The sequence below is a fragment of the Mustela nivalis genome (assembly GCF_964662115.1).
Source record: "Mustela nivalis genome assembly, chromosome: 7".
Classification (NCBI taxonomy): domain Eukaryota; kingdom Metazoa; phylum Chordata; class Mammalia; order Carnivora; family Mustelidae; genus Mustela; species Mustela nivalis.
In genome coordinates this window covers 13,928,400-13,953,822 of record NC_139026.1, presented here as the reverse complement: position 1 = coordinate 13,953,822, position 25,423 = coordinate 13,928,400, and the positions used below count along the sequence as shown (strand labels likewise).

Sequence of the window (25,423 nt, the reverse complement as noted above, 5' to 3'; positions counted from 1 at the left end):
GTCACAAGAAGGCGCGGAGGCGCAGAAATCAGCGTCTGCGCGTGCGCCGTGTGCAAGCAGCAGCCCCCAGGCTTGTCACAGAGCCTGGCGACCGTAGGGCGGCGGGGGTCTCAGTGCTGCTGCGGCGGAATCTGTAGCGTGAGGCGTCCTTGAGCTGAGAGGACCATGAACCGCAGTCGGCAGGTGACGTGCGTGGCCTGGGTCCGCTGCGGCGTGGCCAAAGAGACGCCAGACAAGGTAGGCCTGGCCGCTCGGAGGTAGGGGGAGCGGCCTCTTCGCGGCATCCTCGTCCAGGCCCGCCTAGAGAGCCTGGACCCGCTCCACGCGGCCTGGGCTTGGCTGGTGTGACTGGCCGGGGTGAGGCCGGCTTTGGCCTGATTGTGGTGAGGGGCCCTCCGGCTCCGAGTCGGGGGCCGCGCCCCCTCACGGCCTCTTCCCCCGAGTCCAGCCCACCCCGGAATTGGCGAGCACGTGGGCCTGGCGGGCGGGAAGGGGGCGGGGTGCTGCTCTCAGTGGGGAATCTCTCAGCTTCTCACTGACAGCAGTGAGGGCTCACCCCCACTCTAGTGCGTTCTCAGGCATAGCGGGAAGAGGGAGCACGGGATAGTGGGAAACCACTTTCTACTCGTGTGCTGGGCATGCTGGGCAGGACGAGAGCTGTAGAGTAGAACAACGGGTATGGAGATTGACGTCGTGAGGCTGGGCGCTGAATTGGGAATTTCTTGCAGTGATCCAAGTGAGATATTGCGGCAGTGGGTGATGAGAGGTAAACCTGACACATGAAGAAGGAAAAAACCTGCAGAAGTTCGAAAATGAGTCAGTGGTAGAGGTGAAGATAATTTAAGTTGTTCAGCTGGTATTTACTCAGTGCTTTCTGTGGGTTGGGCATTGTTCAGGGTCCAGGGGTAGGCATAAACCGGACAGAAGAATTCCCTGCCTTTATGGAGTTGACATGCACATATATGTGCGTGGGAGTAAATGCTAGGAATGGAAAGGGGGTGGGGGACTGAATGTATTTGGGCCAGTGATGACAGAGATGGGAAAAGGGATAGGAATGTAAGTGGCTGGGAGGTGAGGTTAACAGGAATGAGGGCTTGGAAGGTTTAAATTCCACCAGGGGACAGACCATGCTTGTTTTATTCACCAGTTTCTCCCGTGCTTGGCTCCAGTAGGTGCTCATTGCGTGTATATATATAGAGAGAGAAAGAATAAGGCCAGGAAATTATCTCAATAGAAATTATTGAAGGAGGTAATAGTTGTTATTAAAAAGGGACATGTAACCTTTTAAAGACTGTATGAGTTCCAGACTTGTCCACACACTGGAACCACTTGGGGAGCTTCAGAAGGTAGTGATGTCTGGGGCACCTCACTGGCTTCATTGGTGGAGCCTGGGCTCTTGATCACAGGGTCATGGGTTCAAGTGCCACACACCCGCCTGCCCCCATTGGGCCTGCAGCTTACTTAAAAACAAACAAAAAAAAAATACAGTGCCTGCGCTCCACTCCTGCATATTGTGATTTAATTGGTCTGGAGTGTGAGAAGATTCCCTCCCCCCACCACGTGATTTTAATGGCAGACAAGTTTGGTAACCACTGCTTGAAGAGTTTGCGTTTGATTCTACACAATCAAAATAGGAAGAAGAGATTAAGTTTATTCTACAAAATCCCAGAAAAACTGAGATCAGTGAGAGTAATTAGAAAAATAAGTATCTTTTTTTTTAAGATTTTATTTATTTATTTGACAGACAGAGATCACAAATAGGCAGAGAGGCAGGCAGAGAGAGGGGGAAGCAGGCTCCCTGCCGAGTAGAGATCCCAATGTGGGGCTCGATCCCAGGACCTTGAGATGATGACCTGAGCTGAAGGCAGAGGCTTAACCCACTGAACCACCCAGGTGCCCCGAAAAATAAGTATCTTTAAAAAAAAAATCTTAAAAAAAAAAAAAATATTTTAATTAATTTCAAAAGCCTTTAATTTCTGGAACAATGAATGTCTTCCCTCAGGAGGATTTCCATATTACTAGAGATGTTTAGTGCAAACTGAGTGATTGACTGAATCATCATCTGTCATCAAATCATCATCTATCCATCCCTACCAGGGGCTGAGCACTGAATTATGTGTGTAAACACAGAACAAAAAGTTGTTTCTGTCTTCAGTGAGTTTACAGTTTCGCAATAATGGGATGTTTTAAAAGGTATTAAAGCATTGGTTAGATGAGGGGCGCCTGGGTGGCTCAGTGGGTTGAGCCGCTGCCTTTGGCTCAGGTCATGATCTCAGGGTCCTGGGATTGAGTCCCGCATCGGGCTCTCTGCTCAGCAGGGAGCCTGCTTCCTCCTCTCTCTGCCTGCCTCTCTGCCTACTTGTGATCTCTCTCTGTCAAATAAATAAACAAAATCTTTAAAAAAAAAAAAAAAAGCATTGGTTAGATGAAAGAATGCCAGTTTTGAAAGAGAATGACTCCAATGATCCTTTTGAACAGGATTTCCCAAGTGGAGAGTCTTAAAGGCAGCTGGAAAGGTTGGGGGGGGTGCTGGGTGGCTCAGGCGGTTACACATCTGACTCTTGATTTTGGCTCAGGTCATGATCTCAGGGTTGTGAGATCAAGAGTCCTGTGTTGTCAGACTCCAGGGAGTCTGCAAAAAAAAAAGGAAGAAAGACAGAAAGATGCAACTGAGTCTGGGGGCGCTAGAGAAGGATGAGTTAGGGGTAATCAGTTCCGAGGTGGTAGTTTTAGTCTCCAGAATGAATGACCTTTGCAAGGAAGTGACAGCGTGTGATTCATAATGAATCACAGTGAGAACCAGGAAGAGAGGAGGGGACCAAGGCTGGGGTAATTTATTTAGGAATACTCACAGGGGAAATGAGAAGTAGCCAAGAAGAAATCAGAATAGTTGAAAGAAAATGAGATGGACTGTCACAGAAGCCGGTTTATACAAGTTAGTCTTTTCTGGAAAGTCTGGGAAGAAGTAGACTGAGCAGCGTTTTTTTGTTTTTTGTTTTTTAATAGTTTCAGGTGGGGAATGGATTTAATAATTATAAAGACCTGTGAAAATTCCAATTTATGGTAAATTTAGGGAGTCTGGATTGAAGTTTGATTCTTGATATTTTTTGAAGTTATATTTTACATTAGTTCGTAGACTTCTTTTTAACTCAGAGATTTATAAAGATTTCCTTAACTGTATGGTAACGAAATGTTTGCTCTCTTATAGGTAGAACTTAGTAAAGAAGAAGTAAAACGTCTCATTGCTGAAGCTAAGGAAAAATTACAGTAAGTTTAGGATTGTTGATGTCTAAAGTCAAGTCCAGATGAAATGTAAATTTCAAACATTGATGATGAAGTGGTCTTCTTGTCAGATGGTACCATTTGGGTGATTTCTTTTTTTTGTTCCGTGGCACAGAGAAGAAGGTGGCAGTGACGAAGAGGAGACAGGCGATCCTTCGGAAGATGGCATGCAGAGTGCACGTACCCAGGCACGACCAAGGGAGCCCCTGGATGATGGCGACCCAGAGGATGACAGGACGCTGGATGATGATGAGCTGGCTGAGTACGGCTTAGATAAATATGATGAGGAAGGCGACCCAGGTTAGAGTTCACTTACTTCTGGTTTTTAATCACAGGCTCAGTGTATTAGATCATGCTTCTGCTGTTTCAGAGCTTTTGTTGTCCTTTATACCAGTTAAATAATTGGCTCAAATCTAAGGCAGTTGACCTGTTTCCTAAACTAGTTGAAGAAATAAGCTAACCTACTAAACTAACATAAAAAAGCATAATATTGTATATTGTATTGCAAGTGATGGGTATGATCTGTAATTCAAGTTGGGGAATGGGCAAAGGGGAGTGGGAGATACAGGCCTCCAGTTACAGAATGAGTAAGTCTTGGGGATGAAAGCTACAGTGTAGGGAATATAGTCAGAGATGCTGTGATCGCGCTCTGTGGTGACAGATAGTTGCTACACCTGTGAGCCTGCCATGAAGCATAAGAGATCAAGGTAAATCACTGCGTTGTACACTTGAAACGAATACTGTGTTTCAGCTGTACCCGAATGAAAAAAAATTTTAATCTGTAACTTGTGTCTCTTTGCAATAATGAGAGAGGGGTTATTACTCCCATTTTACAAAGAAAACTGAGGCTTACAAAGATCAACTGACTTTGCCAGGGCCACACAGTCATGGACAGTGGAGCTGAGGGTTGAACATTCTCTTGCTGCAAAGCCTTTACTCTTAGAGTACACTTCATCAGGTGCAGAGAATAGTTTTTTCCATTGGACTCTGAGTTGTGCACACCTAAACTTGTGACCATCCTGCTGGGACAGATACCATGGGAATACAGAGAAAGGAAGTGCTGACCCAGCCTGGAGAAATGGCATTCAGAAACAGCTTCTTGGGGCACCTGGGTGGTTCATTCAGTTAAGCATCTGACTTCAGCTCAGGTCATGAGCTCAGGGTCCTGGGGTCATGTTCATGCTCTTTTTCTCCCTCTCAAATAAATCAAATCTTTTTTTTTAATTGTTTCTTAATAATCTCCACACTGTGTGGATTATTGGCTGTCTTTCTTGTCTGGTTGAAATTCCCATCTCTGTTGTTAATCAAATGTTTAAGACAGATTAGTCCTGCCTCCTTAAAGTAGCTTTCCCTAACAATTAGAGTATATTTCTTTCCTGAGTTTTATGTTATTTGGGGTCTACTCTAGGTCATCCTTGCAGATATGCCATAACAGAATTCTAATTTGAGATAAGTTTAGTGAAAAAGGCATAATAGCATCTCTTTCAGAGTCATATAGTAAATTAGCATAGAAGCAGTTCCGAGAAATCTTGCAATATAATAACCAATTTAACTTTGTGAAACCCATCTTTTTTTTTTAAGATTTTATTTATTTCACAGAGAGAGAGATCACAGGTAGTTAGGCAGGCAGAAAGAGTGGGTGGGGAAGCAGGCTCCCTGCTGAGCAGAGAGCCTGATGTGGGGCTCCATCCCAGGACCCCGAGGTCATGACCTGAGCCGAAGGCAGAGGCTTAACCCACTGAGCCACCCAGGTGCCCCAGCCCATCATTCTTTTTATTTGATTTGACCAGGCAACCCTTATTCTATATCAATTCTGGTGTCTTAGGATAGTTTTATCTCTTTTTAAAAGTAAGTACACTTTTCTTTTTTCTTTTTCTTTTTTTAATAGGAGTGGGGAGGGACAGAGGGAGAAAGAATCTTAAGCAGGCTCCATGTCCAGCATGGAGCCCGACTCAGGGCTTGATCTCAACCCTGAGATCACAACCTGAGCTGAAATCAAGAGTCAGACATTTAACTGACCAAGCCATCTGAGCAGAGTGCTAGTATTTTCTAAGAGAGAGCTTTACAGTTTAATTTTATTGGAACATTGTGAAGACCAAGACTATCAGGTATGCATTCCAAAGTCAAAAATAAATGTTTTTTGGGTTTTTTTTTAAGATTTATTCATTAGAGAGCATATGTGTTGAGGGGAGAGGGAGAGTCTTAAGCAGACCCCGCTGAGGACGGAACTCGATACAGATCCTGAGGTCATGACCTGTGCTGAAACCTAGAGTCAGACATATAGCTGACTGTGCCACCCATGCCCCCCTAAAATTGGCTTTTAAATTCCTATTTATTATCCAGTATTTCCTTTCCCACCTGTGGATGATCCAATTAGTTATGAAACAGATAGTTGGAGCTAAGATGGGATACCTTAGGAAAATGCTTTTGTCGAAATGACTGTTCAATTCATGCATTCTTACAGATACTGAAACTCTTGGTGAATCTCTCTTGGGTCTTACAGTCTATGGAAGTAATGATCAAGATCCTTATGTTACTCTGAAAGATACGGTAAATATTTATGTGGCTTTTCTAATTATGCTTCTTAAGTGTTTGGAAAACCTTACCAAATATCTGCTTCTAGTTAACGACTTATTCTCTCCACGTAGGAGCAGTATGAACGTGAAGATTTCCTGATCAAGCCCAGTGACAATCTTATAGTTTGTGGCAGAGCCGAACAAGACCAGTGCAATTTAGAGGTCCACGGTAAGTGGCGGGCAGCCCTTGGGGAAAGGTGCTCTAAGATGAAAGTAATCACTATAATAGCTACTATTGTGAATTTTCAGGCACAGTTCCTGGTGGATCTCATTTAAGTTACATGGTTAATTATATACAGTCTGTAGATAGGCTGGTCATTGTGCCTGGGCATGTGTGGTCTGGTATGTGACTCGTACATGACTTATTTATGGAAATGGGTCTCCTGGTGTGTGTGTGTGCGTGCAGGGTTAGTATTATTTTGAACATTTTTGCCAGTTTTTCACTCTCCCTCTCTCCCCATTGGAGAAAACCTAGAAATAAAGCCATATAAAAATACAGGAAACAATTACAGTCCTGTTACCGAGAGGTAACTTGTTGCCCTGGCTTTTTACTCCAGTCTCTTTTCTGCGTACTTTTTCTTTACATGGTGAAGATTATACTCAAGAGGCAGGTTTTTATTCTGCTTTTTTCCACAGTCTTTTCACATATTTCCCCTGCATTTCTTCACAAAAACTCAATGCAAGGGCTTCCATTCCTCCAGTCTCCTTTCCCAGTTCAAGGAATATTTGCACCACAGCCGGAGGTGAATGCTTTGAATCTGAAGTGGGCACTGATTCGAATTTTTCTTTTTCATTTGGATTTTTAAATCAGATGTATTTAATGTCAATATTTATTATGTCAACAAACATTAATTGAATGACTGTTTTCTAAAAAAAAATAGACCTTCAGGACGTCTGCAGTATTCTGCCTCTAGATTTTCCCTTCTGTTTTTCTTGTCCCTTCTCCTGTGCACATCCTCAGACATGTCTGTCCTTACTCAACAATCTTCTAGTCATCTGTCTTTAAAATTTGAAGCTTTGAAGATATTAAGCTAAGGCCTTTTGCTCTAGAAGCACAGTTGCATAGCTTGAAAATTAAAATCTTTATGTTTAATTTTTTTTTTTTTTACATCTTCTAGGTTACTTTGTCACTTACTCCATTTTGTAGCTTGGATTTTTGGAAATCCTCACAATCCTTAAGACTGCCTTCAGGAAGTCTGTGGATTAGGCCATTTTAATCCCATGGCCCATTGTGGATCTATTTTTAAAATGAAAAGGCTTTAAATAGCAGAAACCTTAGTGCAAAGTTATTCTTCTAATGATCTTTGAACTTTTTACATATTTCAAATAAAAACCATGTGGCAAAATTTTTAAAAAACCAATTCTAGGGGCACCTAGGTGGCTCAGTAGGTTAGGCTTCTGCCTTCGGCTTGGGTCATGATCTCGGGGTCCTGGGATGGAGCCCCGCATTGGGCTCTCTGCTCCGCAGGGAGCCTGCTCCCCCCCGCCCCCCCCGCCGCCTGCCTCTCTGCCTACTTGTGATTTCTCTCTCTCTGTGTCAAATAAATAAATAAAATCTTTACCAAAAAAAAAAAAAAAAAACTCCAGGGGTGCCTGAGTGGCTCAATGAATTAAGCCTCCGCCTTTGGCTCAGGTCATGGTCTCAGGCTCCTGGGATCAAGCCCCACATCTAGCTCTCTGCTCAGCAGGGGGCCTGCTTCCTCCCCGCCACCACACCTGCCTCTCTACCTATTTATGATCTCTCTCTGTCAAATAAATTCTTAAAGTTCTAATTTCAAAAATCGAAACTCAGTTTGACATTGATTTTTGTACATTTTCCTTTGAGAGCTTACTGGAGTCATTCCTTTGTATTTAGTGAGTATTGGAGAGGGGTTAAGAAGTTAAAGCAGTGGTAGTCCTACTTCCTTAGTCTAATCGACATCATGAAAGAGATACTTGGATCTGGTGAATGGTGTGGATCTGGTGTGGATCTCCAAATTATTTAGCATATCTCTAGGCAAGAATAAATTCAGAATTGCATTTAAAAGCTGATCTGAATGTTGTTTTGACATGGATAAAAGGAGATTATTTTACAGCTTCATCATTATATTTATCTAAAATGTTCGCTGAGTACTTTGACCACAGTTGAGGTTCTCGCAGGACCACAAGTTTTCCATTTTAAACATTCGTCATGAAGTGATAGGATAGAACGTGACTTGGAATCTGCCGATCCAGGATCTAACCCAGATGCAGAGGTTTGAGGAATTTTTAAAAAGTTTTTATTTAGGGCACTTGGGTGGCTCAGTGGGTTAAGCCGCTGCCTTCGGCTCAGGTCATGATCTCAGGGTCCTGGGATCGAGTCCCACATCGGGCTCTCTGCTCAGCAGGGAGCCTGCTTCTCTTCCTCTCTCTCTGCCTGCCTCTCTGCCTACTTGTGATCTCTCTCTGTCAAATAAATAAATAAAATCTTTAAAAAAAAAAAAAGTTTTTATTTAAGTTCCAGTTAGTGAACATACAGTGATTAATACTGGTTTCGGGTGTACACTACAGTGATTCGGCACCTCCATGCGTCACCAGGGCTCATCACAGCAAGTGCCCTCCTTCGTCCCCAACACCAGTTGCTCCCAGCACCCACCCACCTCCATCCTGGTGACCATTAGTTCTCCACAGTTAAGAGTCTGTTTCTTGGTTTACAGTCTCTCTCTCTTTATTCCTGTTGCTTGTTTTGTTTCTTAAATTCCACATGTAAGTGAAATCATATGGTATTTGTCTTTCTCTGACTTATTTCATTTAGTGTGATACTCTCTAGCTTTATCCATATCCTCGCAAATGGCAAGATTTCATTCTTCTTTATGGCTGAATAATATTCCTCCGTGTGTGTGTGTGTGTGTGTGTGTGTGTGTACACACACACTCCACATCTTTATCCATTCATCAGTCAATGAACATTTGGGCTCTTTCCATAATTTGATTGTTGTAAATAATGTATAAATATAAATATTGGGGTCCATGTACCCCTTTACATTAGTACTTTTGTATTCTTTGGGTAAATACCTAGTAGTGTGATGGCTGGATTGTAGGGTAGTTCTGGTTTTAACTCTCTGAGGAACCCCTGTATTGTTTTCTAGACTGGCTGCACCGGTTTACATCTCCACAGGCAGGGGTAGAGGAGGGTCCTCTTTCTCTACATCCTTGCCAACATCTACTGTTTTTTGTGTTGTTGGTTTTAGCCATTCTGACAGGTGCGAAGTGGTCTCTCCTTGTAGTATTGATTTATATTTCCCTGATCAATGATGTGGAGCATTGTTGCATGTGTCTGTTGGCCATCTGTAGGTCTTCTTTGTAAAAGTGTTCATGTCTTCTGTCCATTTTTTAATTGGATTAGTTATTTTTTGGTGTTGAGTTTTATAGGTTCTGGATACTAACCCTTCATTAGATATGTCATTTGCAAATATCTGCTCCCATTCTGTAGGTTGCCATTTAGTTTTATTGATTGTTTCGTTCTCTGTGCAGAAGATTCTAGTTTTGATGTAGCTTCTACGTAGTTTATTTTTGTTTCCCTTGCCTCAGAGAACATACATAGAAAGTGGTCTGAGGAATTTCTTTAAAAATTCTTAGTCTCTCTTAACTTTGCTTCTTTCTAATAAAAAGCATATTGAGGGGGCAGATTTCTGATTGTTTGGGCTCGGTTTCATCAGTGTTTCATTGCATAATTTTTGAAAGACTTCTTAGTCATTGATTTTAACAATATCTTTGCTCCTTAACATTATAACTCTGAATGATAAAGAGCCAGTTGTTTCAGTTGTCATATTCCGAAAGTGTTCTCAAGAGCTTTATTTACATTGTTGATCTTTAAATACTAAAGCAGTAATTCTTGACAAGCATTTAGATTTCTAAATGTGAGTTCTTTCTTTCCAGTTCTATTTTTTATTTATTCTTATAGCCAGTTAGACCTTTAAAAGATGATGATCAAATGCTCCCTATGGATCCCTTATGAGCATTTGCTTTCTGTAGTGGGTGGACTGGAGTATAGGACTGTTCTAACCAGTGCATCTGCGGATGGGGGGCTTCAGGCAAATGTCAGTTCCTTGCCCCGTTCCTGTTCCTTTGGAGCACACCAGGTGATAGGAATATATGAGACCTGCAGAATTTTGCTGAGCGGTAACAACTTGGGAGGCTCCTTTTGATGCCATCAGATGTGACTCGCTTTAAGCACATGGGCTTCTGTAGGTTTAACAGGAAGAATGTGTCCTTTTCAGTGGGATGTGATTTCTTACTCTGACACAATAAAGTCTCGTCCCAATGTTTTATATTTTCAGTTTATAATCAGGAAGAAGATTCCTTTTATGTGCATCATGATATACTGCTGTCTGCATACCCTCTAAGTGTGGAATGGCTGAATTTTGATCCCAGTCCAGATGATTCTACAGGTAATTAGAAAAGCTAAGATGGCTCAGGGGTTCCTAGCCCTGTATGTTATTTCTAGCCACGTAAGTTATGTATTCTCTATGAATGTTTTCAGAATTATTGATTTTTAAATGAAATTGTTATTTTATGAAGTTACATTGTTAGTTCTTTTTTTTTTTTTTTTTTTTTTACATTGTTAGTTCTTAAAACACAATCACGTAATTGTTTTATTGTTTTGAGTCTGTGTGTCTTCAGACGTCAGATAAAGAACTGCTATTGCTGTAGGCAGAAAAACAGGCTAACAGCATTAGGAGCTGCAAAATGGTGTGAAGTAAACCCAGTAGAAAGTAGCATGGCCCAAGAGTTTGGTGGCATGACCTTTCTTAGAAAACTTCAAGTAAAACCAAACTGAAGAGAGAAGTAGGTTCTTGTGTTAGTTGCTGTAGCCCCAGCCGCACCCTGCTAGTTGCCGCATCCTGCTTCTTAAGAAAGGTCAAATCTGGTCCTGCTCAACCTCACGTCTCGTTTGCCAAGCTTATTCACCTTCATGATCTGATTCAGTCCCTGTTTTCACAACACTGGTGAAGGTGGAAGATGATTTTTGTTCTTAGAACCTAAGTAGGGACCCTGGGGTCAAAAGACTGAGCCCTTTTTATTCAAATTATGGTCCAAGGGCCAGCAGCACAGTACAGTACACCTGGGAGCTGGTCAGAGTGCTTATGCAGGGGCACACCCCAGCCCTTCTGAAATGGAATATGCATTTGAATATTCAGGTGACAACACATGCATGTGAAAGTTTGAGAGAAAGTGCTCTAAGAAATCACTCAACCCACGGTGCAGTATTTTTCATTAGAAATGTTTCAAATCCAATACCTCACTTCCTCCTGTAGGAAATTATATTGCTGTGGGAAACATGACCCCCGTTATTGAAGTGTGGGACCTTGACATAGTGGACTCTTTAGAACCAGTCTTCACTCTTGGAAGTAAGCTATCGAAAAAGAAGAAAAAGAAAGGGAAGAAGGTAAACAAGTCAATAATTAAACTCTCACGACAGAGAAGTTTACTGGTGGGGTGGAGTCAGGAGAGCATACAGTTAGTATTTCAGTTAGACGCTTTGGCGGAACAGGACAGATATTGTCCATAGTTGGGGTTTCAAAAGGCCCATCCAGGGAAGCACGGATCTCTGATTGCACCCAACGTCATTGCTATGTTACTCATCCTTCCCCAAACCACTTACTCTCGGGTTTGACCCTTTTGGTATAGTAACTATTCACACTCATATGCTTCTTGGAATTTTTGAAAGAATTCTGTTTAGCCTTTAGTATGTTGAATTCTAAATATCAATGTATTAATTCCTGCCGCTTTTAAAACTTAACTTTGGGGTGGAGGGGTGGTTATTTGTAGAACTCTACCACCTAGATTAAGAACTGCTATAGCTTGTCTTCTGTAAGGAGTATTTATCCCGGACCCCTATAGTAACAGGAAGGCAAGGTGTTTCTTTAGGTCTTCAGCTTGAAAGCAAGTTTGCTGAAGATCAAACAGCAAGATTTAAAGAATCTTTCAAATTAAGATCAATTACAGGGGTCACTTTAAAACAAAAAGTAATGAAACAATTATTACAGAGTTCCTCCGCGGAGGGGCATACCGACGCTGTCCTGGACCTTTCCTGGAATAAGCTGATCAGGTAAAAAAGAAATAACATTTGGAGGGTTGTTAGGGACTGTAACCACCGTCATCTTACCTCATGCCTACCCCTGTCTCCACGTCATGTGTTGGGGTCTCTGTGTCTTTCTTCCCTTTCCTGCAGTGTACGCTGCTTGAAGGCAAGGGCTTTGCCGTCTGTGTCCTCGTAGCCCACACATCACCTGCCAGCTCCAAGGTCTGTAGGGGCTCGGGCTCGTTACAGACTTGGTGACCAAACGCCCTCCCAGCAGCACTGGGGGAAAAACTGCTTCAATGCCAGTGGTGCCAAATTGTGTTTCTTTTCATGGGAAACATTTCCCTCATTTCGTTTAGTTTGCACAAAATCTCATCTAAATTTTTTTCAGCTAATTTTTTTTTTTTAAAGATTTTATTTATTTATTTGAGAGAGAGACAGTGAGAGAGAGCATGAGCAAGGAGAAGGTCAGAGAGCGAAGCAGACTCCCCATGGAGCTGGGAGCCTGATGCGGGACTCGATCCCTGGACTCCAGGATCATGATCCGAGCCGAAGGCAGTCGTCCAACCAACTGAGCCACGCAGGCGTCCCTTTTCAGCTGATTTAATTGTGATAAAATATATGTAATATTTACCACTTGAACTATTTTTTTTTTTAAGATTTTTTTATTTTATTTATTTGACAGAGAGAGATCACAAGTAGGTAGAGAGGCAGAGAGCTGAACAGAGAGCCTGATGTGGGGCTCGATCCCAGGACCCGAGATCATGACCTGAGCCAAATGGAGAGGCTTTAACCCACTGAGCCACCCAGGTGCCCCTACTTGAACTATTTTTAAATGTATAGTTCAGTGGACATTGTTGTGCAATGTCCAACTCCAGAGCTTTTGTCATTTTCCAGAATTGAAAGCATGTATCCATTAAACAACAACTCTCCATCCTTGGCACCCCCAGGCCCTAGTCACCTTTGTGTCTCTGTAAAGTCAACTCTTGGAGTTACCTTAGAAACGTAGAATTGTATAGTATCGGTCCTTTGGTGACTGGCTTATTTCACTTAGCACGACGTCCTCCATGTTGTCGCATGTGGCAAGATTGCCTTTCTCTTTAAGGCTGAATGACATTGCATTGTTCGGATCACCCACATTTTGTTTTTCCATCTGTCGAGGAACACTTGGGTCGCTCCTACCTCCTGGCTGTTGTGAGCGGTGCTGCGATTACACACATTGATGTAAATAACGTTAGTGTACAAATATCCCAGCTTTCAGTTCTTACCAGTGTCTCCCCGAAAGTGAAATTGCTGCTTCGTGTGGCAGTTCTGTGTTTACCATTTTGTGGAGCACTTTTCAGGTGCCTGTTGGCCCATTTGTGTTTATCTTCGGAGAAATGTCTTTTGAAGACCTTTGCACATTTTTGAATCGAGTTTTTTGGTTTTTCACTGAGTTTTAGATCTTTATATAGTCCGGATACAATCTCTCCTCAGATATGTGATTTGCAAACATCTCCCCCATCTGATGGATCCCCTTTAACTCTTGCTATAGTGTCCTTTGACGCACAGTTCTTAATTTTGATGTAGTCAATTTATTTTTACTTTTGTTGCCTGTGCGTTTAGTGTTCTATCCAAGAAATCTTTGCCAGATCCTTGTCATGAGGTTCTTCCCTTGAGAGTTTTATAGTCTTAGCTCCTACATTTAGGTGTTTGGATCCATTCTGAGTTAAGTGTTGCGCACAGTCGAAGGTAAGAGTTCCACTTCCTTCTTTTGCATGTGTCGTCTGCATATTCTTTATACTCCTCTTTAAACAGCAGTTACCCCAGAAGGCCATTTTCCTAATAGCATGGTTGGTTTGAGGGGCTTCTAAGGCAAGGAAGATGAGCATCAGGTTGAGCTTACTTGAGGCGTAAGAACAAGCGGGGTCACCCGAGGCCCATTTTCCCAACCTCTCTGTTACACGGGATCCTTTGTAATTGTGAGCGCGGGGAGGAGGGGCCCAGAGTGCTGGCTCACCGACGAGAGCCTGTCTTCCTGTTTGCGCTCACACCTCTTCAGAGTTAGAACCATTTGGTGAGGGGCACCTGGCTGGCTCATTCGGTAGCGAATGCGACTCTTGATCTCAGGGTTGTGAGTTCAAGCCCCACATTGGGTGTAGAGATTACTTAAAAATAAAATCTTTTAAAAAAATAAGTAAAGGTTAAATTCCTGGCCTCTAATCTCCTTAAGATTGAGTCACATCTGGAGCAAGGGCCCAAGAATCTGTTGTGTTGTTTTGTTTTTTAAAAACTTCCCCAGGTTTTATCTGAATTGGGCCCGTTCTTAACTAATGGGCAGACAAATAAGAGATCGGAATGAGTGTGCCCTGCTTTTAGGAACCCAGTTGTTTATAAATCTGACCTGTCACGGTAATTATGTATACTAAATTCTTACATATAGTAGCTGTTAATTTGAGTAACTGAGTTTGTTCTGGCAGAACAGTTCCTCATCACTTCCGGCTGATCCAGCAGTGCTTTTGCCCAACCACAGCTCCCGAGCTCCGTGCAGACGCTGCCAGCACCAGTACCCCTGCCGCACCCTGTCTGCACTCACACCTTCGTGACTGCAGGGCCACCCGTGTCTTTGCTCCTTAACTCCTCTACTTTCTCCATCTTATTACAGACCTTGGTTCTCCTTTCCCCTTTCTTTACTGAAAAGGTACACGAATGCTTTTAAATACTTGCCATACATGCCCTGGTGCACAGAAAAGTTTGGGATCGTGAAGAATAACATATTGATGTTGTTCCTAGTTGGGGAAATAAAATGCTCCCGGGACCAACACGCATGTTCTGTGCTCATTCATACTCTTATTGTTGTACTCTTCTTGGGAGTACAGCATTCGGGAGTTTGAGGGGCTGGTAATTTATTTTTAAGCCTGATACACTAAGAATTTTAATATGAAAGGAATCTCAAGTGTTGGGAGAAGGACTAGGATGAAAAATGTACTGTAAAATTTTAACTTTTTGCTGTTGACAGGCATTGAATATAAACAAAATATTGGGAATTTAAGTAACATTAAATCTTTGACCTGCCAAGGACTTAAAACATTAATGACTTGTATATGGAACTTAATGGTAGAAATTTGAAATTCATTGATTAGAATCAAATAATATACATGATCCTCTTAAGAGACCCTGCCTGTGTCACTGAAATGTGAGTTATAAAACAGAAAGCAGTTTGTATAATGGAAGTATTTCTTGAGGAAATAATGCTCCAGAAATAAACCCATCAACATTTTATTTTAACAGCATATTGATTTTCTAGACAAATATTATGATCACTAATGACTTAATTCTGTGTCAGCCATTTCAAATCAGATAGTGAAGAATGAGGTTCCAGGAATATCTGTTTTTACAAAGAGGAAAGACAGGCAACTAACATTGATCAGGGACCTACTGTCTTCTGGTCACTCAGCCATGTACTTGAGTAGTAACCCTTTGAAGTTGGCTGTAGCATTCTCATCTGCAGGCAAGGAAGTGAGACTGACTTCTAAGACTTACGATTAGTAAATGGCAGCACCACCAGGAACCCCTTTTCAAGTTTTCTGGGCTCTGAGGCCTGTGTTCTCTTGTAGAATGACATTATTATCACTTGATCCCTAAGAGGTAGATAAATTGTTTTTTCTTATTAATAGCATTTAATGCCTTTTTTTTTTTTTAAGATTTTCTTTATTTGTCAGAGAGAGAGAGAGAGAGCAAAGGCAGACAGAATGGCAGGCAGAGGCAGGGGGAGAAGCAGGCTCCCTGCCAAGCAAGGAGCCCGATGTGGGACTCGATCCCAGGATGCTGGGATCATGACCCGAGCTGAAGGCAGCCGCTTAACCAGCTGAGCCACCCAGGTGTCCCATGCCCTTTTCTATTTTAAAAAAATCGAGATATAAAATCACATATCATGAAATTCAGTCTTTAACGTGTATAGTTCAGTGACTTGGGGTGTATTCCCAAAATTGTACACCTATCTCCACTGTCTAATTCCAAAACATTTTCATCAGTCCAAAAAAGAAATCTGTACTATAAACAGTCATTCCTCCTCCTCCTGTGCTTCCAGCGCCAGGCAGCCACTAATCTTCTCTCTGTCTCTCTGGATTTGACTGTCTGGACATTCCTTCTTAGAAAAGGAATCATAAAATATGTGGCCTTCTGTGTCTGGATTCTGTCACTTTTGTATAATGTTTTCAAGGTCCATCCTGTTGGAGCATTAATTAGTACATCGTTCCTTTTTAATTGATTGAATGGTTGTATGACATTTCATGTATCTATTCACCAGTTAATAGACATTTTGTTTGTGATTGTTTTTTGCCTATTATGAATAATGCTACTGTAAATATTAGTGGACAGATTTTTGCACAAACCTGTTTTTCTTTTCTAGGATCTATCCCTAAGGAGTGGAATTTCTAGGCCATATGGTAGTGTCTGTACCATTTCCATTCCCACCAGCATGGTAGCTGATTTTTCTGTTTTGCTAACACTTACTATTGTTTGTCTTTTTCGTTATACCTGTCCTGTGAGTATGTAGTGGTATCCCATATTCTCATTTTCATTTCCCTAATGAACAACTTTTCACATGCTCATTTGCTATTTATAGATCTTCTTTAGAGAAATGTCCATTCATATTCTTTGCCCATCTTCTGATTAGATTATCTTTTTATTATTTGAGAGTTCTTTATATATTCTAGAATCAAGTCCTTTATCAGATATGACTTACAACTAATTTTCTCCCATTCCGTGGTCTTTTCACTTTCTTGATGATCTCATTTACAATACAAAAGGTTTTCATGTTGGTGATGTCCATTTCATTTATGTCTTTTGTTTCTAAGGCTTTTCTTGTCATACCTAAGATATCATTGCCTAACCCAGGGTCACAAAGATTTATACCTGTTTTCTTCTGAGAGTTTAATAGTTTTAGCTCTTACATTAGTAGGTCCATGATCTATTTTGAGGTCATATGAGATAGAGGTCTAACTTCATTCTTTTACATGAGGATATCCAATTGTCCCTGAGCCATTTGTTGATAATACTTTTCTTTACCCCAACATCTTTGTCAGAAACAAATGACCATAAATTTAAGGATTTATTTATTCTTCATTCTATTTTGTTAACTGGTATGTCTGTCCTTAAGCCAGTACGACATTGTTTGGATTATTGTGGCTTCTCAGTCCATTTTGAAATCCATACTGTGTACTTTTCAGCTTTGCTCTCTTTTCCAAGATTATTTTGGCTGTTCTGAGTGCTTTACATTTCCCTATGAACTTTTTTTTAAAGATGTATTTATTTTAGAGAAAGTACATGCAAGTGGTTGGGACAGAGGGAGGAAAATAAATCCCAAGCAGACTCACACCAAGTGCAGAGTCTGATGAGGGGCTGCTCGATCCCATGACCCATGAGATCCCAACCTGAGCTAAAACCATGTGTTGGATATGCAACCAGCTGAGCCACCCAGGCACCCCTCCATATGAATTTAAAACCAGCTTGTCCATTCTTTGCAAAAAAAAAAAAAAAAAAAAAGTCTGCAGGGATTTTGAAAGGGATTGGCCAAATCCATAGATCAGTCTGTAAATAGCAGTATTTCTGTCTTAACAACATTAAATCAGGGTGCCTGGGTGACTCAGTTGGTGGAGCATGCAACTCTTCATCCTCAGGGCCATGAGTTTGAGCCCCGCATTGGGTGTAGAGATTACTTAAATAAGTAGATAAATCTTTTTTTTTTTTTTTAGAATTTTATTTATTTGACAGAGAGAGATCACAAGTAGGCAGAGAGGCAGGCAGAGAGAGAGGAGGAAGCAGGCTCCCCGCTGAGCAGAGAGCCCGATGTGGGGCTCGATCCCAGGACCCTGGGATCATGACCTGAGCTGAAGGCAGAGGCTTTAACCCACTGAGCCACCCAGGCGCCCAGTAGATAAATCTTTTTAAAAAAAAGTCTTCCAATCCATGAACATGGGATATCTTTCCTTTCATTCTGATACTCTTTCTTCCAACAATCTTTTGTAGCTTTCAATATGTAAACTTTAAATGCTTTTGTTAAATTTATTAAGTAACTTATTCTTTTGGATGTCATTGAAAATGGAATTCTTAAATTTCGTGCTCTTGACTTTAAAACCAATCACCTGATTTGTCTCCTCCCTTTCTCAGAAACGTGCTGGCAAGTGCATCAGCTGACAACACTGTAATTCTGTGGGATATGTCCTTAGGGAAGCCAGCAGCTAGCCTTGCTGTACACACAGACAAGGTATGGTGATTGAGTGGATAAAAGGGAGTCTAAAAAGTATGGGACAAATGTTGGCTACAATAATCCCAAACATACATGACTTTCTGTGAATTATAAAGTGCTTTGACATGCTATCTTATTGGACCCTCACAGAGCCCAGTATGATAGTTAGAATTACTCATCTTAGAGATCCAACTGCGGAGACGGATGAAGTGACTGGAAACATTAGTAATTTGTAGCATGTTTACAGAGACAGGGCTGTCAATCACCAGATGAGGTTAAAGGATTTAACAGATCTGTTGTTGCAGAACTCAGAGGTCAGATGTCCTAGCGTGCAGTCGGGGACTTCAGAATATGTCAGAATATGTAGAGTTGCCCAGTAAGTTTGACTGCTCGCTCTTTTGTTCTCAGTATATTTAACATTTGAGGGATGTAAGTATTCTGTCAAACACAACTTGAGAAATCCTGCATTGTCTTTAAAGTATCTGCTTTTATTTGAAAATGTTTGTCCTTTTGATTATGTAGTACATTTGTTTCTCTAAATACTACTAAATTTCAAAGGGAAAAATTTATAGAAACACTGCCAAATTGATTTTCTGGATTTAAGTACTCAGCAGTTTTACCAAAACCAAACAAACATAGATCTGTTTATATATGTTTTCTCCTATTAGGTCCAGACTTTGCAGTTTCATCCATTTGAAGCACAGACTCTGATTTCTGGATCCTATGATAAGTAAGAAAACACTGCAGGAATTATTGCTGCTGTTTTGAATCTTCTAATTCAGAAAGTATGACTTGATGCTCAGACTACAATACTGAGTGTTTAAATTTGCAGTGATACTCACTTGTCCCTTTCAACTCTGGTCCTTTCAGTCTCTAAGGGAATGTTGTTCTCTTGTAATAATGTAGTTCCTAACTAGCAACTGCTTTGATTTTTAGAGGGCATAGGAGTTTGCCATTGCTACAAAGCAGGCTGTCCAAAATTCAGTGACTTAGAGTAGACATACAATAGACATGTATTTCTTATGCCACTGCAAGATTGAGCTAATCTGGGCTAGGTTCAACTGGTAGATCTTGGCTTATTTTGGTGGGGCGATGGAGATTGGGCTCTCCTTGTTTCATATCCTCAGGGGACCAGTGGGCTAGCCCCCGCATGTTCTCATGGTGAGGTCAGACGCTTCAGCAGAGATACCAACGCCTCTTTAGACCTAGGCTCAGAACTAGTATACTTCTGGCTTACTTTCTAGGCGGAAAGAGATAACATGGAGTGGGGAACAGAGTGCATTTGTGGCAGAATTCCTATAACCCCAACAGAGAGTGTGGCTGGAGGGGGAGGGGAGGAATTAGACCCACTGCAGTCCCTCACAGGGGTTTTCCAGTCATGCGTGTGCACCTTTTTGCGGATTGGGTCTGAAGGTGGGAGAGAGAGCCAGTAGAAGCAGAAACCAACTTGCAGTCTTTATTTTGATTCCTTCTCTTTTGAAGAGTAATAGTTATATTTTTTAGTTCGGATTCATTCAGAATTATAAAGTCTATCCACTGGCTTCCCCAGCACGGTAACCTGCTTATAGAGTAAATGTGGTTAAGACATGAATTATCTGGCTCTGAGCACTGCCGGGAACAGGAAAATTCAAAGTTGTCCTAGTCTTTTGGAAATAGAGAGGATTCATCTTGTGAGTGGATGGCTGAGCCTGGAGACGGTCAAGTCTGCCATGATATCCAGAGCCACCAGTGCCTTCAAGTGACAGAACCAGAGTCTACCAGCTAGTGAAAATCAACTCCTCTTTTCTTCTTTATTTTAGAACCTTAAAACAGGCTTTATATAATTGGATCTTGAGTTCACAGTGTTGTTTTGTTACCATTTCATTATAAATAAATATAAAACATATAGACGAATTGAACTCTTAAAACCGTAACTTTGCCTGTCTGTCCAGGTCAGTGGCTTTGTATGACTGCCGAAGTCCAGATGAAAGCCACCGAATGTGGCGATTCAGCGGGCAGATTGAGAGAGTGACTTGGAATCACTTTTCACCTTGTCATTTTTTGGTAAAGCTACATACTGTTTTGCTTATCTAGGTTACTAATGACTTCTCTAATTCCACTGTAGAGAGAATCTTTCTCTGGTGGAGGTTTGTTTGTTTTGGGGCGGGGAGGGTTGGGGTTTGTTTTTTGGTTTTTTGGGTTTAAGTCTCCACGCCCAGTATGGGCCTTGAACTCCCAACCCTGACATGGAGAGTCACATGCTCTACCAACTGAGCCAGCCAATCGCCTTGCTTTTTCTGTATTAATACTGTGGAATAGTTAGATTTTAGGGTTAAAAAAAACTCTTAACAATAATGGGGCAGCCACAGATGGTTAACATGTAAATAATTTTGCTAATTTCCAGCCATTTCAAAGTGCCACATTTTAGTTCCTGATTTTGATCGTATTATTAGTGTGTTTCTTTGAAATATTAAGCATACCTAATCTATATTTTTTAATAGTTAATTTCATCCAAGAAGATGATTTTATTTAAATTAAATGGAGCTTCAGTGATGAGAATGATTTTATTTAAATTAAATGGAGCTTCAGTGATGAGAATGCTAGCCTGTTTAATATAGCAGTCTCCCAGATAGGAAAAAGTATTAAGTTCTTGGTTTAAGTATCCTTAATATGTATAGGATAACAGTTTTCTGTGTAGCATCCAAAGATTCTGCAGACCTTTCAATCCATGGAGAAATAAAACCCAAGCTTTCATCCAGAAGATTAAAGAAACTGTGATACATCCATAAATTTCCTAATTTTCCTAAAGTAAAATATGTAGTACTTTATGAATGAGAGAAAGAAATGCTTTCTTAAAATCAGTGGATAGTTTCTTGGTTTTTTTTTTTTAAGATTTTATTTGTTTATTTGACAGATAGAGATCACAAGTAGACAGAGAGGCAGGCAGAGAGAGAGAGAGGGGGAAGCAGGCTCCCCGCTGAGCAGAGAGCCCGATGCGGGACTCGATCCCAGGACCCTGAGATCATGACCTGAGCCGAAGGCAGCAGCTTAACCCACTGAGCCACCCAGGTGCCCATCGGTGGATAGTTTTATTAAGGTTCCTGAAACATTGATTCTGAGCACATGTAGTCTCCCTCTGCTCAGAGGCACATTGCTGTTCCCAGCTGTGTCGCCTCAAGCCAGATTCCCTTTTATGGTTATCAGGAGTGAAGTGCCAGTGGTATTTGAATGTTGTGTTGTAATTTGGCTCTCAGCACTCAAGCACACATAATTTCTGAGGTTATTTGCTAACAAGTTTTCATTGGTACTAAAATCACAGATATTTAGGAAAATGGAAAGTGATTACAATTAAATGGTTTGCCTCCTTCACCCCAGGCTCCCGCGATGAGACCTCTGTCCTCTTGTCCTCTTCGCGGGCCAGCCATTAAGACTTATCACTTGTTCCTTTTTCCCCTCGTTTCCTGTCGTGGCTGTTGCCCTCAGCTGGCACACAGGCCAAGTCTCTCTCCTATCCTTGACTAGGTCTGTCTCTTGGCTCCTTCTTTTCTCCCCTTTCTTGGGAGTCTAACAATCCACCATAATCTGCCTCCCTTACTCATGAAGCCTCGCTGCCAAATGTTGACCTTTGTTGCTTTCTTCAGAAGCGCTATTTCTTTGCTCCCCTGACGACCTATATTATACCCTCTCTCTCTGGTTCCCTCTGCCTGTACCGTAAAGGCTGTGCTTCCCAGGCCTCTGTTCCCTTGGACGTGACCTCAGCTAGCCCATCTCTCAGCCTCGCCCGCACCACCACCAAAGCTTCATCCTCATGCCCACTGCGTGGTACACGCACCAGCTGCATTAATCCATACAGGGACCAATCCCGCTTATACCCCCAGGAAATTTTTCATGGGTTTTTTGTTTTTTGTTTGTTTGTTTGTTTTAAATAAGCTCCTCAGGTAAATAGCTGGTTTCTACTATAATTTACACTGCTTACCCATTGCTAAATTTTCTTGCCATGTAGCATGACCTTGACTGTCTTTTCCTCTTTCCAGGCCAGTACGGATGACGGCTTTGTGTATAATTTGGATGCACGTTCAGATAAGCCAATTTTTACACTTAATGCACACAATGATGAAATTTCCGGTGAGCCCAAATAGTGTTTCATTTCTATTAACTTACAATGAAGTAAATCTACATTTCAGAGGCTGAACTAATCTCTTCCTTTAGGTCTTGATCTAAGTAGTCAAATCAAGGGCTGTCTTGTGACAGCATCAGCAGACAAGTATGTGAAGATCTGGGACATATTAGGAGACAGGCCAAGTCTGGTTCACTCTAGGGACATGAAAATGGTAAGAATTTGTCTGGGCATCTTCCTTTTCAGCTTTTTTGTTTGTTTCTGACCTGTATTGTCTTTCCCTAGGAATCACTGCATTAAAGAATATGGGTTTGCTGGGAGGTTCATTTTGAGCTTAGTCAAACTTGGTGGGAGGTTTGTGAGTCATTAAGATCCTCTAAAATTGTCCTATCTGGTTCCTTTCCTAACAGACACAATGAACAGTTGTTTGGGAAGAAGGATGGAAAGAGATTTTCTAGGACTTGAGGAGAATGGCCATGGTTTTCTTTTTTTAACTCCAAATTGGGGCCCATCCCAGGAAAGCTTGGGCCTTTAGGGCACTGTAGCTGTTAGGGTCAGTTTATCTATCACTACATCTTTGCATAACTAGTTTTGACTACACCGAAATGGATTACTATGTAGTAGCAAAAAATTTAGAAATAACCAGAATTCATTTAGCAAATATTTATTGAGCACCTACTATATGTCAGGCACTGAGTTAGTATAATTGTAGATACAGAACACTGTGCATCTGTTTGTATAAATATTTGTGGGGAAAGTAAGTTACAGATGCAATTATACAGTACTATCTCCCACTTATATTTAAATGCTTAAATGTTTATGTTTTGGAATAAGATTTTAAACAGTATTATCTTACTGATTTTTATACTTTGTGTTTGTTTTCTATAATGCATATGTATTAGTAATAAGCATAAAAAAAATTCAGAAGTTAAAAAAATGATTTAATGGTGACCTACAGTAACATCATTGCTTAAAAAGGGAAATAAAAGGGGCGCCTGGGTGGCTCAGTGGGTTAAAGCCTCTGCCTTCGGCTCAAGTCATGATCCCAGGGTCCTGGGATCGAGCCCCACATTGGGCTGTCCGCTCCGCGGAGAGCCTGCTTCCTCCTTGCTCTCTCTTTCTCTGCCTGCCTCTCTGCCTACTTGTGATCTCTGTCTGTCAAATAAATAAATAAAATCTTTAAAAAAAAAAAGGGAAATAAAAGCTTCTGGGAAAAATGAGATTAGAGACCTCAGTAGTCAGAGTGCATACATCCTCACAGAATGGCCATCGTGCTGAACTTACGTGGCTTTGTCTTGTAAGACTCTGCAAGAGACGTAAGAGATACTGGTGAGTTGGTTCAAATATATGTAGATAGGAGCAGGGGTTTACATTGGGGCTTTCTGGAAGGACTGACCATCTGTTTTCCTCTTCCTAGGGAGTTCTGTTCTGTTCTTCCTGTTGCCCTGATTTGCCATTTATTTATGCTTTTGGAGGTCAGAAAGAAGGGCTTCGGGTCTGGGATATAAGCACTGTCTCATCAGGTAAGAATTTTAATTCCCTTTTTCTAAACGAGAAAAATGTGTGGCTTGAATACAATAAGTAGATCTGGTGTTCTCATCCTGTAATGTAGTCCGCTTGGGGAAATAGACAAGATCACATGTAATTTGGAGATGTTCATGTTCACAAATTTGTCTTCAAAATTTAAATGTAGATTATTTTTTAAATACTTGACAAAATTTGAATTTATGGGAAAGCTGGAAGGAAATATAACATGGTTTCTAAGAACAGCCCTCCCCTTCCCAGTGTGAATAATCCACCTTTTCTCAACTACTTCCCCCCAAATCCAGCTTTCCTTAAGGGACCCCTCTTCTCCGGAGACTTCAGGGGAACCTGGTTGCTTATTTATTACCTTGAGGTTGTCTGGCTTGTCCTGTACACACAGAAGATGTAGCTCTTCTGATCCCTCAGTCTTCCTTGTAGAAAAAGGATTTTAAATCCAAAAAAGTTTTCTGCTGGTTAATGAAAGAAAATAGTCACTTTATCAAGGTGGATTAAAACCAGGACAAGGCAAAGTAAGTTAAATAGCAGACCAATTTAAAACACGGTTAACTTCATTCAGAATGTTAATCTGGACTTCTCTGTTGGTTATTTCATTTCCCGTTGATAAAGTGTTAAATATAGTTTCATAAAACTTCCACACTAGGGCAGAGAACCATCCTTGTTCATTTCTGCGTCTCTGTATTTTATATCATAGGTTCTTAATTTTCTGACCTGGTAACTTCTTAACTGTTTATTTGTGTTTTAGTAAATGAAGCATTTGGAAGACGAGAGAGGCTTGTGCTTGGCCATACGAGAAGTTCATCTATTAGTGGCCCTTTTGGGAGCAGGAGCTCAGACACACCAATGGAGTCTTAATGCGGAGCAAAAAACTTCCTGGTTTTTATTACCTTAACTCAGATTTAAAAACCTGGCCGAGAAATCTCCACGTGTAGCTACAGCCATGTAGTGACTGAAACACATTTCATTTCTTGCTGCCAGACATTCCTCTGCAGCTATGGCGGCAGCACAAACAGGGCTGGTCTTCGTGCTTTGCCTTTTCAGTGTGTGGGGTTTAGGGATCCTGCTGCATTTCTGGAAGAGGATAATAAAGAGGTTTTTAAAAAATAATTCCTAAAATATGCCATATGTCATAAGTAACCTATAGGTTTGTAAAATAGGTAATAATTTATGGAATTTTAGAAGAAAATATTCTGATTTTTTTTTTTTTTTTTTAAGATTTTATTTATCAGAGAGGGAGAGCAAGCACAGGCAGACAGAATGGCAGGCAGGGGCAGAGGGAGAAGCAGGCTCCCCGCTGAGCAAGGAGCCCGATGTGGGACTCGATCCCAGGACGCCGGGATCATGACCTGAGCCGAAGGCAGCAGCTTAACCAACTGAGCCACCCAGGCATCCCGAAAATCTTCTGATCTTAAACGATGGATAAACCCAGGCCTTGAAAGGTTGTGACTTGGCCAAGATTGCACAGTAGCCATAAACACGGGCAGGTGCCCCAGGAATTGCTCTTTCCTGACTTGACTCTTTTCCAGCTAATGTTCATGATTTTAGAAATGTCCTCAGTGCTACTTGTAAAGTTCAGTGACTAAATTAAAGGTGAAATTTCTCTTTTCCCCCAGCATAGTATTCACTGTTATCAAAGAAAAAGAGGTATTACATTAT

At 41.4% G+C, this 25,423-nt stretch overlaps 1 protein-coding gene across 1 annotated transcript; it reads left to right on the top strand.

The window, feature by feature from the left end:
- Window positions 1-25,378, top strand: PWP1 (PWP1 homolog, endonuclein). The gene is made up of 15 exons (XM_082740557.1): window positions 1-237; window positions 3,209-3,267; window positions 3,398-3,582; window positions 5,747-5,832; window positions 5,931-6,027; window positions 10,156-10,266; window positions 11,134-11,264; window positions 11,866-11,927; window positions 18,051-18,147; window positions 18,798-18,859; window positions 20,061-20,172; window positions 22,143-22,233; window positions 22,318-22,439; window positions 23,643-23,748; window positions 24,513-25,378. The coding sequence occupies exons 1-15, from the start codon at window positions 166-168 to the stop codon at window positions 24,620-24,622; spliced, it is 1,503 nt and encodes a 500-aa protein (XP_082596683.1). The 5' UTR covers window positions 1-165; the 3' UTR covers window positions 24,623-25,378.
- The last annotated feature ends 45 nt before the right edge of the window (window positions 25,379-25,423 follow it).